The 14,504-nt window shown below is 35.7% G+C and overlaps 1 protein-coding gene and 1 long non-coding RNA gene across 5 annotated transcripts in view; one reads left to right on the forward strand and one right to left on the reverse strand.

Moving 5' to 3' along the window:
• The window catches only part of OFD1 (OFD1 centriole and centriolar satellite protein), a 31,255-nt gene that overhangs the window by 16,417 nt on the left and 334 nt on the right, over nucleotides 1-14,504 (reverse strand). For 2 of the 3 annotated variants that reach the window (XM_071430501.1, XM_071430500.1), the window contains 12 exons: nucleotides 12,450-12,650; nucleotides 11,625-11,693; nucleotides 11,512-11,539; nucleotides 10,628-10,735; nucleotides 9,792-9,928; nucleotides 7,599-7,772; nucleotides 5,567-5,673; nucleotides 4,562-4,681; nucleotides 2,143-2,216; nucleotides 1,402-1,493; nucleotides 1,068-1,257; nucleotides 295-425 (listed from right to left, as the gene is read on the reverse strand). In XM_071430501.1, coding sequence (XP_071286602.1) covers nucleotides 295-425; nucleotides 1,068-1,257; nucleotides 1,402-1,493; nucleotides 2,143-2,216; nucleotides 4,562-4,681; nucleotides 5,567-5,673; nucleotides 7,599-7,772; nucleotides 9,792-9,928; nucleotides 10,628-10,735; nucleotides 11,512-11,539; nucleotides 11,625-11,693; nucleotides 12,450-12,650 — 1,431 coding nt within the window. Of the gene's footprint in view, nucleotides 1-294; nucleotides 426-1,067; nucleotides 1,258-1,401; nucleotides 1,494-2,142; nucleotides 2,217-4,561; nucleotides 4,682-5,566; nucleotides 5,674-7,598; nucleotides 7,773-9,791; nucleotides 9,929-10,627; nucleotides 10,736-11,511; nucleotides 11,540-11,624; nucleotides 11,694-12,449; nucleotides 12,651-14,405; nucleotides 14,503-14,504 lie in introns of those variants that run through there. The other variant, XM_071430502.1, reaches the window with a different exon arrangement.
• LOC139591665 (uncharacterized) lies at nucleotides 13-8,863 on the forward strand. Of its 2 annotated transcripts, none has more exons than XR_011679713.1 (2): nucleotides 13-87; nucleotides 1,228-8,863. It is a non-coding gene; the product is annotated as an uncharacterized lncRNA (long non-coding RNA). The 2 variants fall into 2 exon arrangements; XR_011679712.1 differs by having other exon boundaries at nucleotides 13-77.

Here is a 14,504-nt window from a genome sequence, read left to right on the forward strand (position 1 = left end):
AAATGTTTTTCAGGTCCAGTCAGATCATATATACCTAGTATCCTACTGAAAGTCAACACTAACATTTTGGTGACTCGGTAAGACTTGGTAATGTTGGGTTGGTTTTATTTTTTGGTAGTTTTTTGGTGTGGTGATATTTTGTTTTCTTTAGATTTAGTTGTATATATAAAAATAAGCACTGTACAAACAATCTCTGTAACTGCATGCCAAATGGCCTGCACAGGCAGATGGGTAATTGTGAAAGAGATGACAGGAAGAAGAAAATATTCAAATAATTTTGAAATAATAATTTACCTCACTTTGTAGCTGTTTTTCCAACATATGCTTATGACTTTCATATTCATCCAGCACCAATTTCGTAGAATGCTCCACTCTCCTCAGCTCCACTTGGCAGGCCAGGTACTCTGCCGAGGGCTGGGACAGCTCTACCCCAAAAGGGAAACACCAGACACTCAGACAAAGAATAACAAGTGTGCACTTTGCTACACGATACCCCATGAACATGTAAAGCCAATTTGATTTTAGGAACATAACAAGGCTTTGTCTGAATAAGTACTTGGGGATATTTTTCTTCTTCCTTTTACAAAGGACCAAAATCTTTGTTGGTGTAGTCCTTTAAGAACTAGACCCAGACTATCCTACACTGGAAGAAAAATACATTTCCTTATCCTACATAACTGCACATCTCTGCTCTCCCATAATCTGAAATGCACATTAAAAATACTTTGTATTTATTACTGTAGTCAGGCAAGCATGTCAATAACAATGCCATGTTCTTTTACCATGATTAACATACTCATGAAATGGTTAGAAATATTGCACTGCTTTTTCAGAGGGTGAAAGGGATATCCTTCCAAATTACAGCTACCACTTAATTCAGCATTTCCCCCATACAGACATAAAAAAGAAAATAAACTTATGCCAAGGACTGCTCAACCACTAGCACGGGCTTCATGCTAACTACTAGCAAACATAACACAAAGAAAGCATTTTAATGAAAATTTACTTCTAAACAAATATTTGTAGAGAAACATAAACAAGAAAATAACTAAATAATTCACACTGACTGTCTCGAAGATGCTGGTTCTCACTCCGAGTCTCATCCAACTGTTGCCTAAGTAGTTTATTCTGAACTTGGAGCTCCACTTTTTCCTCCTTTAGCAAAGGATAGTCTGATACCTCTTTCAGCTTTTCTGTCAACAAATTATTCTGTTTATTTACCAACAGAACCTGGGCCTTCACTGACTCCAAGTCCAGCTGCAGACAAAGAACAGTTTAGAAGCTTATGAACTGCTGTACTACTCAACAATTATTTTTATTTCACTTTTTTTTTTTAATTTGTAACATACTGAACTGCACCAATTAGAATACAGGCTTCTTTAAATTCATATTTACAATTACCTCAAGCTCTTTGGCGCGTGATACAGCTTGCTTGAGTTCCTCCTTTTTTGAATTAACAGCAATGGCTTCTTCTTGCAAAAGCATAGCTTTCTCTGCAGGGAGGATTACAAATCCTGAATTAAAATTAGTAGAGTATTACAGTATTACAGTAAAAAAACTGTATCAGCAGAAAACAGTTTTAAGCTGCTAAGCCCAAAATTCAATTTAATTTAAGACATAAAAATGACTGTCATACACACGCCTTCAAAATTAACTAAATCATGCTGTATATACAAATATATACACAAGCATATACACATTAAGTAAATCAAATTCATATGCCTGTGATACATCATTTCTTACACATCCCTAACTTTAAAGTCTAACCCTGTTATCTGTTCTGCTCTCTTCCACAAGCTCCAATTAAACATTTTGCGCACAATAAATGTAGAAACTGGCAACTGCGCCAGCGTTGTGAAAGCCTGAATGAGCCAGTAGGACTTCCAAAGGAAATGGGACACTGAAAAACCAGCAATGCTTTGCAGCCTCTGTGCAAAGCAGCAGTTTATGATTCCCACTGCATTCTGAACAGCAACAAGTTGCTGAACTGCCACTGTTGCTGAATGTCACCTGTTCTGATGGCTCTTCTGCCCCTTATACCATTGAACACCAGGACTGTCTAGGAACAGTAGTGGTTTGGTATATGACAGTAAAAGCTCTAGAGATAAACAGGTACTTTATCAATCTCAGTCAGATGGTTACCTTTATTTCTTTTCTCATCTTCAGTAACTTTATTGGTTCTGGCTATGTGTTCTTCTTTTAATTCAAGCTGGTATCTAGAAACAAAAAGGATTATGTACTCCCAAAGGATGTGTGTGCACACATGCACAGGCATTTGTGTTAACTCCATTGTTTGCCAAAGTAAACTATAATCCCACAACTATTTATTAACAAAATTAACTATCACAGAGCCACCAAAATGGTTGTAAAGGGCCCTGCCAATCATCTTATTCCACCACCTCCTCAAAAAGCCAGACTTCTGCCACCTTGTACAGCAGGGCAGATGAGGCCCTTCCTAGCCAAGTCTTGAAAACCTTTAAGGATGTATATTCAGCATCTCCCTGGATGATCTGTACCAATGCTGCACTACTCTCCCAGTAGATTTTTTTTCCTTATGTCCAAGCTAAATCTCCCAAGCCACAACTTCCAGCCCCTTCCATATGAACTCAGAGGTCACATTTGAGAGTCCAACTGAAATGGACTATCCTGGCATACTTAACCAAGCCCTCTCCAGTTTCTTCATGACTTTTTTGAACTGGGGAGCCCAAACCTGGGCATGTCATTCCCAGCACAGCTTTCCCCAGTACCTTTCAAGGGACAGTAAGTTCCCTCAGTCTGCTGGCCATGCTGCTTCCAATCTTACCCATCATACTGTTTTGCCTTATTTGTCAGAGCATGCTGCTGGCTCTGACAAACCTGGCATTCACTGTAACTCATCCAACTCTTCTTCAGAAATACAGCTCCTCAGTCAACTATTCTCCCCATTTATACAACCTCACAGGGCTATTCTGCCCCAAGCACTGAGTTTTGCCATTCTCCTTGTTAAAATTCCTAGGATTTACACTGGCACAATTCCCAACCTTGTCAAAATCTGCCTGAACTGAAACTCTGTCACTCACTGTGGAAATGATTCCTCTTAATTAAGCCTCATGTTCAAAGCTGAGGATGCTGTGCCCATATGCAGATGAAGGTGTTGGACAACACCTTAATAAGGGCCCCAGAACTGGCCCCAGGGATTCTCTGCACACCACCAGTCACCAGCCAGACTCTGAGCATTGCCCAGGTACACCACTATTCACAGCACAGTAGTTATCCAGCAGTGCCATTCTACTGAACTGGAATTTACAGGAGCTAAGAAATCTCAGCATTCTACATGACTGGGACACAATTATAAATGGTTTCAGATATAGCCAAATCCATCCTCCTGCATTTCTGCAAATGGTCCAGACCACTCAGATCCTTCTCCCAAATATGGCATTTAATGTTTACTGCAAAAATAAAAAGATGGATTTGCTAGCAAGCATCACTACTTCTGTATAAGAAACAGAAGTCTTTAATACTTTTCATCAATGATTTGGGTCAAAAGGACATGGATTTCATCTTTCTGAGCACCTGCAGCATGCCTTAAAATATTTTGTAAGTTGATAAAATAAGCAAAGCAGCAGTTTATCCTTAAAATGCTTTGCTTCTCCTCATGTACTGAAAGGACTTTGCAACCACTATTTGTAACTAGCTGTAAGGTGACTCAATTAGTTGCATTTCACTGGCCTCTAACAAAATCATCAAATGCCTAGGGATTATTTTTACCAAAACCTACTATCAACATCTTTGCTCTTTAATTTAAAGACCTAAAAACACAGATAATACTGCTCACTGGCTTGCAATAAAAAGTAATGATTCATCAGTTGCTTCCTTTAACTGCCTAACTGAGACAGGTTCATGACATGTCAAGAGCTCTTGTCTGCATTGAAATATCGAGGAACCCTTCAAGTGACCAAGGTACTATAAGGAAGTGCTACAGTAAAGCTAGGATATACCCACTGCAACACCCCAAAAGAAGGCACAGATGACTGCCAATTCCTTAAGACCAGGTTCAAACAGAAGGTAACCAATAAGAGAGAGATCTATATCACAGAATCCCCCTTCAGAACTGGGAAGGGGCAAAGGTAAGAGCCAGTCTGTCTGTACAATGGACTAGTAGGCCTCTCACCCCTTTTCCAAGAAACCCGTAACATCTCTTTAATGCTGATTTCCCCTTTATGCCTCTTCTGCATTCATAAAATGCTCACTTCTTTTAACTGTGGTCAAAGGAAGTAACTGCTTCAGATCCTCTTGTCTAAATATACAAGCTAATGTCAGATCTCTTTTCCAGATACTGACACAGAATTTAAACTACAGCAACAATATAACCTATAACCAAAAGAGAATTATTTTCTATAGTAAACTTACTAGCAAATAGCTAAGCAGTAATGTAAAAGATTCAGTAACACTAAAACAAAAACATAAATGCACATTTTCGAAGTCCTTGCTTTGTATGCTTTTCAAAATAAATCCTATAGAATTTATGACTCTGTTTTCATAGGAAATATTATGTGTCCTATTAGAGACAAAAAAAATTTACTTTAAGAGCTCTGTCTTCAGCTTTTGGTCATATGTCTCCTCTATGTTCTTCACAGCAACCTCACGACGCCGAAGTGCATCTTCTATAGCTTTATTTTTCTCCTCCTGAACTTTCTGGGTGCTGAAATATCCAGAAATATACAGACAATGACCAGCTATAAAGTCAAAGTTTTAGTCTGGGATTCTGTTTCAAAATAACATTTATAGACATCAAAGGGCAATGTGCTTGTTTGGAATACTGTTGCAATTTGAAATCATCATCAGACTCTGTCACTGTAGTTCATTAAGAACATGGTGATGTGACAAAACTAAATTGCCCTATTTAAAATTCAGTACCAATCAATTATGCAGCTATCCCGGGTTAACCCTGGCTCAGTTTCCCACACCAAACACATTTCAGAGGAAAGAGCTGAATAGCTGGAATAGCTGAGCATGATATTCTATCAGCACCCTCTGCTGGGTTGATAAAAAACCCCAAGTTTTTGTTAGCAGGATACTCATTTCACTATGAAAAACAGATGACAAAGTAACAACATTAAATAGTATTGAAAGTTTGGGCAAAAATGGATTAGTTATTTTGTTTTATTTAACTAAAGAAAATGGATCTTGCTAAGGACAAATAATTTTAAAAAATCAACCCCAAAACTAAGGACTAATAGGACTAATAGGCAAAATATTCATGTGTAGATCTTATGAGTGTTAGGGTTACATACTGTGTTGTTTGGGGGTTTGATTTTTTTAATTTAAGCACTTGGAGTAAACATCTGGTTCCTTGCCTGCAAAGCAATGCTGAACTGTTTTGGTTGGATGAGGCGAAATAGAAAGAACCAGAAACACCTTTTTGTATGGGGTATCCCTGCTAATAGAGACAGACAGTACACAATACTGCTAAAAATGTAAAATTCAGGGATATATTATCTATATCAACATCACAGAAGCAGAAACATCTTAAGGCAAGTTTTGCAGAAGCATCATTTAGCATTGTACATATCCTTTAGCAACTTACATTTCAAATGCCTCCATCCTTTGCTTCAGTTCTGCCTCCCTGGTCCTTATGGCTTCAATATCTTTCAATAGACTTTGTCTCTGAGCATACACTTCCTTTGCTTCTATCTGCACCACAAAACATTATCCTTAGTTTTACTTCACTGTAAAACTTCATTTACTGTCTAACACAGTCAAACTTTAAAGGATCTTCTTCAGGGACTGACTGATCTTACTCCCATAAATACTATTTATATAGTCATTATATGAAATAACATCTGGAATAAATTTGAAGTATCTTTTTTAAATTCCTTTTTTACTTTCACTCAGAGTAAAAATATTTTAGATGGAGTCACTTCTGCCTACCCATAAACATCCTTCCTTTAAGAAATAGCACTGATTAAACTCAAGAAAAAGGAATTCTTTTTTTTTAATTGCAGAATAAACATGTTCAAACACTTGACTTTTTTTTAATAAACAAGTTCTGTATATTCTTCAAAAAAACATAGTTGAACAAACAAATACCAAAACCCACTGATAAAACATGACTTAAAACTAAAACTGAGTAAACCAACAGCCTTTCAGTTTTTGCAGTTTAATTTAAAGAACTCATAAAAAATTGTAGAAGGGATTCTCCAAGTGATGAATATATTAACATCAAAACCCACATATCTTCATATTAATAAAAATGGCTTTTTTTCCCCTTAAGCACAAAATACATTATTTCTCTCAAAAAACCCAAAAAAAGTCTAAGAAGAAAATTGTTGTTTTGCCATATGGACCCTTAAATCAACTTTGAAAGCCATATGCATTTAACAGTGCTGACATATTTAGCTGCTGCTCCTGGTACAAAAAATAGACCAGTTTCTCAAGCCACATTTTCTAGACCTAGTCATCATAGTGATGGGTTAAATGACCTCACATCTTTAATGTAAATATACCTGAACTCTGTTAAAAGAATCCCCAGGTAATTGAAACAAAGCTCTCAGTGAGTGCAGAAGTTGACAAGAGAAATCAAATATTTATACAAAATACTTGACAGATATGTTGATCTAGTCATTGGCAGGGTTTTTTTAAATTACTGAATTAATTTCATGCCCACAGAAGAAGGTTGATAGTATAATACAGATGTTTTCTTGTCAGCTTCAAAGTACATAACCATGAAATAAATTCATGGCATGGTGATAAAATATTTAATATTATAGTAATTTATATAGAGACCTGCACAACTGCTTTGTTAACCAATACCACATGTTCTCAGGGAAAAAAAAGAGACAAACAAAATCATAATGCCACCACAGCAAAGCAAAAATACAGTTAGCATTTGTGGATGACTATTATTTGGATATGAAGGTCTACTGCAGATAGCAGGGAGGTGGCAAGGCAAACAGGCAACAGAAGAGCAAACAAACTATTCTTTCAAAAACTGAGAAGTAACAGCCTGAGACTGGGATAAGCAGTTGAGAACCACACACAAATTATTGTGTGCTGTAGTAACAGTTACTACCCTGGCAAAACACCAAGAGTCAACAGCCCAGAGGAGTAACTCATCAACACAAAAGTGTTCAAAAAAATGAAATGAGATGCTAGCTTACAGTAAAGATGGTGGTTATTAATAAAATTCAATATATAAAACCAAACATGAACAGGACATCTGTACCATATGAGCTATTTATTCCATTTAGAGTCTTCTGAGCACCTAAAAGAACTTAAGAGTGTAAGTAAAAGCTATGTTCAACTTTCTGTGAAAAAAAAACCCCAGTGATCTGAATTCAGCAAAATTATTAAAACAGATTTAAAAGTATTTATTACATTTAGATCCCAGCTTGCAGAACTGTTCCTTTTCCAGCCATCCCTACTTAGATGTTTAACCACACTCATTCTTGCAGTTGCTAAATGCATTCCCCTATTTATAAGAACAAATGTGAATTCTAAGTTTTCCCTAATCAGTCAAGTAAGATCTGAAGGTAAATCTCCCAAAGATAAAAGAACAATCTAACCAACTCACTGAATCATCTTGCAATAGATTAGGAAAAAAATATTTGGAACTTTACCTCTTGTTGCTTTTGAAGCCTCTCAATAGCATTCTTTTCACGAGAAATCAAGGCCTCAGACTTTGCTTGATGCGTCCTCTCTAACTCATGGCGCAGCTCAGAGATTTCTTTCTGGGTCTGCACTTTCTCCTCCATTTTAATCTTTGCTATTTCAACTTCTTTAAAATGTTGAAGCTTTTACATGAAGGAGGAAGAGAGGGTTAAATAGGGCCATCTTCAAATCAAAAAAGACAATTCCTCCTAAGACAATTCAAAATTTCACCTTGAAATTCATGTTAGGAAACAAGAAATTGATAATAAATAATTACCATGATAGAAGTATCTTAGCAGCACATACTACCTGCACATCTCACATGGTTTTCATGTATTGATCCCAAAGCAGATCTTACACAAAACTATCAGCTTTAGACAAGAGCAGAACAGAATCCTATGAAGAAAAATGCACTGCAGGAGTGATACTCTGACTGGAATTAAGGAATGGCCACAATCTTTTACTCCTCTTCTGATGCTGTCTTTATTCTTGTCCCTTTCCCAAAGAACCACTTCTGACTAGCGATTCAAGAAATGGCAGAAACAGACCCACACCCTGAATTGCTCAGAAACCACAGTAATTCACCTGGACACAAAAGAAGTGCCAGAAATGTAAAAAAATGTAGAACATGTAACTTCATCTAAAGAGGATTACAAAAAGAGAAGTCCCAATTCACTGACTTCTAAGCACAACTGGAAAAAAGTAAATGCACACAAACAGGAAAGTACAAGTCTTGTAACTGCACAGAAGAATCATTGGGAACATGACTCCATACAGCATGTGAAGGACAATATATGTGAGAGCAAATGGGATTATAAAGAATGACAATAAAAATTTGGAAAAAAATTGAAAGCAAGCATACAAGACAAAAAATGTGAGGAAAAACTGAGCAAAAGAATCAAAAGAGAATGACAGAAAAATTGTGAGAAAAGATTCAAGAGTGGAAAAGGCACAGTAGGAATGTCTGATCAAGCAACTCAAGTCTGTGGGCATGAATTTTGTGAAAAATTAAAGAAATAGTGAGACAATACAGCATCATTTGTATATATAGAAATTTAATTAGAAATGTCTTACAGTAATTCACATCATGCTGCTAATGAATTAATGTAAAGTTAATTGAATGTAGAAGAGATTCCCATCTCCTTTGTTACAACTGGTTTGCTTAAACTGATACAAACTTAACAACGCACCAATTAACATGTTTTACATACTAAAAAAGACAGAGCCAGTTGGGGGATAAAGGCTAAATGAAGAATGATGGTAAATAGAGGTTTAACTCTCCATCTTTCTACTTGTCTGGCTAAATAAATGACTACACTGAGTGCCTTTAAAAGTGTGCGGAAGAAACCTGATTATCAGATAATCATCTTCATATCCCAATGAATGATTGATCATGACAGAAATTAATGAAAAATAGATTGAAATGAAATACAGTTGATTTACTTTTTTTTCTACCTAAATAAACAGATGATCTTGACTGAAATTTATGGAAAAAAGATGTATTTAAATAAAATGCAGTATATTCCCTCTGCTCCATTTTTCAGACAGAAGGATTATCAAAGGATTATGTGACAAAATCTTAATCTTATTTCCAAAATGAAGGAAAATTGTCTAAAAGAGCTGTCTTCAGTTATAGGAAGAAAATAAGTTAGAAATTATTCATAATACTGTCACGACTTTAGTGTTTTTGTGCAATGTTTTGAAATAGAATGCAAATTCTCATCAGTATTAAAAATTAATTATCTGTCAAGCTACACAACAGCAATTCACACCTCTCAGTTGCTATGCACCATACTGAAACTCAAGCATCAAAATATTAAATCAGAAGGAAAATGAAAATTGTGGTATAAACATTTCTCCATAAAACAAAATAATCAATAGCAGATAAAATTTACCAAATTAAGAAAACCAGAGTAAGTAAATGTTATGTTACAAATTAACATCAGAATACAAAGCTTAACATTCTGTGCACATTTAACAAAAAAGAGGGATGAAAAACATACATGTTATATCATTAAATTAACAACAGATATTGGATTAATTTAGCCTTCTGTACTTGTTGTATTAAATTTTTTTCAATTTGCCTTAAGTATGAAAAGTTTACAATGTGTAAAGTCAAAATTAACCAATGTCTCCCTCAAATTCATAAACCAGAGTTATACCTTTTGATGCATTTCTTCTTGAAGCTGCTTCTCTATTTCTTTTCTATATTCATTAAGTTTTACTTCTAAAGATTCATATTTCTGATGCTGAGGATAGGAGTCTGCAAACTGTTCATCAATCAGCTGAAGCTTCTCAGCTATAAAAAAGCAACACATCCATCATAATTTAAAAGCATTCACTGCAGTTACCTTACCAAGGCTGCAGGAACCTCACTCTGCAGGACATTCCTCAGCTTATTCAAGCAGCACTATCCTAGAAACACTCTGCAGAAAAGCAGAGGCAGCACAGAAATACCATTTATGTGCTTTATATATATAGGCTGTTTAGGCACTACTTGTGGTACTACGTAGCCATTCATCCTCTTTACCATGAGTGGACAAGAATTTCCTTTTGTATGCACTTTGCAGCTTTTTTTGTATTAATATATTAATTGTGCAACCTTTAGCTTTTTTGCATTAATATATTAATAACAGCATGCATATTATACATTCAAGATCTCCCAATCTATGCCTAAGTTGCTCACAGAAAGAGGGCACACATTTACAATTCTGTTCTCCAGAACATATTCCAACACATAACATTTACAGCCCATTGGTCATAGGTCTTAGCTAAATGCCTAAGGAAACACAAGAGTGATTTAAAAAAAAAAATCATATCCTGACCTTGCCTTATTTTAAGAAAATTTAAAAATTCCATGTTCTAGTGACAGACATGACCTTTATTCATTGCAACTTTAGGTTGCATTTGAGTAAGTAACAAAGTTACACCATTCATGCAATATATATAAAGCCATATACCAGTATGAAAATATGTGGGGATACTTGTTTGCACTTACCAAGAGACTCTCTGTAAGGAGGCACTGAGGTGGTCTGAGTTTCTGTGCTGTGAGTTTCCCTGTTTAGATGATGTTCAGTAAGTCCAATTAAAATTTGCATAAGGAAGCCTAGCAAGATCCAATAGATTAGTAATTAGGAAATCAAAGAGATTTGCATTTAACCAAGCAATTTTTAATGTACAAGAAAACCTATTTGATTTACAGAAAGAACAAGTATTTCAGTAAAAATCAATACTAGCAAACAATTATGGTTTTATTATAAACATAATCCAGTCCATCTCAGACAGCAAAAGCTGTCCTTTTGCAACTTTTCCTCCCATCCATGTCTCTTGACTCCCAAGGTCAGTTGAGAGTGAAGATTATTAGTACTTAATTATGAGGCCTTTAGGCAACAGGGGGTTTTGAAGATCAAGCTCCTTTAGGTTATAGAGTATAGCTAGGTTTTGTTATGCAGATATAAGAATTAGTTCTTACATAATACAATGGAAAATCAATTAAATCTGTAACTAGTTTTTGAAGTATATTCTGCAGGCTAACGCAGTGTTATAAAGACAACCCAAAATCTGAGTTTTCCAAAGTTAGTATGAAAAGCCTCCAAAGAGCATTATATGTAATACCTGATTACAGATTTTTCTCATATTTCTAATGTACAAGTCATTTATTTTATAAGTAAATGTCAACAGTTAATCCACAAATACGAGTTGGATAATCCTGAAATATAACATTAATCATCCTGGCGTACTGCAAGTTTCAAAATCCAACTAAATCCAAATTACTCCATACCAACACACATTTAAGAAATCTGCTTTTTTATTGCTTACATCTTAATAAAAATGAAGCTAACACAATTATCTCTGTCTGCATTGCATGCAAATATTTTGTACCTTTATTTTCCTTCTGAGTTCCTGAAGTCTGTAAGAAAGAAAAGAAGTTTTAGCCAGTCTATTTTCATCACCAATGTAATTTAAGCTTATTTTCAAAATCAAAATAACTTTACCAGTGATTTGTAAAGACTGGATTCTGGATTGATCCTCATTAATTGAAGAAGATCTTGCACAGTCCACAGCTTTGGGGAAAATAAACATCAGTTGGAAAAGGTTAACAAATTTAAAATAATTTCAAGTATGCAAATGGCACTATTTCACAGTTCTAAATGTTTTCCATTTGTTAAAGATCTATTTACTCCCTGTAAAATCATTTTCAGATGCCTGCTGCTCTACACTTACTTATCTTCACTACTTCAGACATACAGCAGCGAGCATGTAGCTTCATCATCAGCTGAAGCTGTGAAAAGAGAGTTTTGTTCTCTCCCCACTGTCAACATGTGCTTGCTACTTTCTTTGTCTGTTTTCTTGATTTATCATCCAAATCAGATGAGCTCACTAACCCAAATGATAATTAACTATTTACCAGGTCAAAAAACTAATTTTCAGTTAGAAACAACTTCACCCTATCACACACAGAGAAGCAAAGGGAAAGCAAGGACTGCCCTTTTCAGCCACACTTTGTAGTTAGAACAGCTTGAAATGACCAGGAACCACATTTTCAAGGAACTGAATGGCCAAACACAGTTTTATCAGGTTCAGTTCTACAGCCAGATTGTATCTGCACCCTTCCAGAATATCACCACTAGTTTACTGCCAGTTTTAAGTATTCATGAAAATGACCCTGAATGACAGAATGTTTTGTGGAGATGATCAGCAGCTGTACTTATGTTTGTACTTCCTATCACAAAAAATGATCTTTTCAACTGTTAGAATATGACAAGCTCCAGAGAACAAAGCTCCTAGACATCGTGGAATAGGCAAAGTAGTGAACTTACCTTGTTCTTCTCTAATCCACTTTCTGGAAAGAAAACAGAAAGTGAATACTCGTAGCCACATCTCTCTAGATGATCTGCCACCAAACTGTTGGAAGCAGTGATCAAAAGTGAACTGTCTTCACTTGGAACCAGCTGTGGCTGAAGCTCTCCACTCAGAATTGGGTGCATTAGTTCATGGATTAGCTGGTTTCGGAGGTGTGTCTAATACAGAAAAAAACCCATTGTATTATCAGTTTACAGGTGATTCAATGAGAGTTTTAATTTTTCAAAATCCACAAGGAGCCTCATTTTACTTATACAACCTAAAAACAGAACACGGCAGAGTAATTTTGGCAAAATTTGGAAGTGCACTATGAATACCCTGCCCTTCTTCAAAACTCTCTAATGGTGGATACAATGAAATCTGACTTTCCCTCAAAATATATCAAACATAGGACTAAAAAGAAGTTCCCAGTCAAGAGCTCACATAAACACCCCTCTTGTACCATCATTTTCAGATCTCTGCTTTCCCGTTTTCCTTCCCTTTGGCTTAAATAAAGCCTTCCTGATGTGGCCTCCATCTCAGGTATTCTTGAAACCCTCACTGGTCCTCTTTTGAGTCTCATATCAAGAAACTGCTCATGACATCACAAAAGTAGATGGCAAAATAAACAAAAAATTCAATGTCTTTAATACCAATTATTTTGTAGGGAAGCAAAACAGTACTAACCAAAGAGACCTACAGCCACTAATAATAACTAAATGGCATTATTAAATTATTTATTTGTATTGTGTAAGTTACAACAGAGGGAAAAAAGTAACCTAAAATCAGATGATCTCCCTTCCGTGAAGGAAGAAGGAATTATTTTCATTATACAGTTATTCAAATTGTTTATACAAATTGTTTATAGGAAAAATCATGGCACAAATAGTGCTTTAAGCTTTCAAAAGCAGGTGTGCAACAGTGACACAACTGAATAAAGAGGTGGTGTTACCAAAAATGCGACAAAATAATTAGCAAAACTGAACCAAGCTGGATCATCAGACCAGCCTGATATTTTAGAATGGTTTTCAAGAGAAATTAGGCTGACAACAAAATTACAGAACTACCGAATATTCTGAGTTGGAAAGGATCATTAAGTCCAACTCTCAAACAAAACTGACAAAAATTGTTTTCCTTACTAATTTCTGAACTTGTCCAGTTTTAGCCAACTTTAAAAGAAGTAATGTTGTCTCCAAAACAACCAAGAACAGCGACCTCTTATACATCTTGTGGCAAAGTGATGGTGGAAAGCACAGGGCTAAATCCCTGTCCCTAGTACAGAAAAGGAAGGCAGAAATAACTTTCTAGACAAGTTAAACAAAGCAGAAAATTGAACTTAAACACAAAGTAATCTGATAGAATATTAGTTAAGTCAAACGAGAAATGGTTCAAGCATTGCAAACTTGGTATGGAAATCAGTAACGCAAAAACAAACTGTCCTGAACAGCAAATTCTTAGGTATTGGATTATCAATGATAGTTTTGAAATATTGATCTTGATTTTTTTCCTATACATTCTCCTGAACAAGCACACAAGGACAGAACAGCTCAAATAGTTTTGAAACAGGATTGTAGTATTTTAGAAGTATTATTCATATAGCATGCTTAATTATCAGAGGTAATAAACACATCCTGTATTATTCATATAACATGCTTAATTACCATAGGTAATAAACACACCCTGTAACCTGAGAGATTATTTCCTATTTTATATTCTAATTTATTGTTCTCTCCCCTGCCTAACTTCTTTTTTCAAGTTTGGGTATTTTCAAAGACCTAAAGCAGGCTTTTAACCTTCCTGAAACATCCTAGGCCAAGGCATAATGAAAGGCCATTCTGTTTAGGGAGAACCTCGCAAAGGGGGGAAAAACGCCCAAACACAACACACACCATACCCCCCTGCCAAATAATAATTAAGTTGTGGCAAAACAATACTTGGTGGAGAGAGCGAGACGCTTGTACTCGGCACGGCTTTTGGGGCTGTGTTAAAGCAGCACAGAGGATCACAGACAGCACCTGCTGAAAACAAAGCAC

Source organism: Agelaius tricolor, unplaced genomic scaffold, assembly GCF_023055355.1.
Source record: "Agelaius tricolor isolate 1412-34295 unplaced genomic scaffold, bAgeTri1.0.p SCAF_7, whole genome shotgun sequence".
Classification (NCBI taxonomy): Eukaryota; Metazoa; Chordata; class Aves; order Passeriformes; family Icteridae; genus Agelaius; species Agelaius tricolor.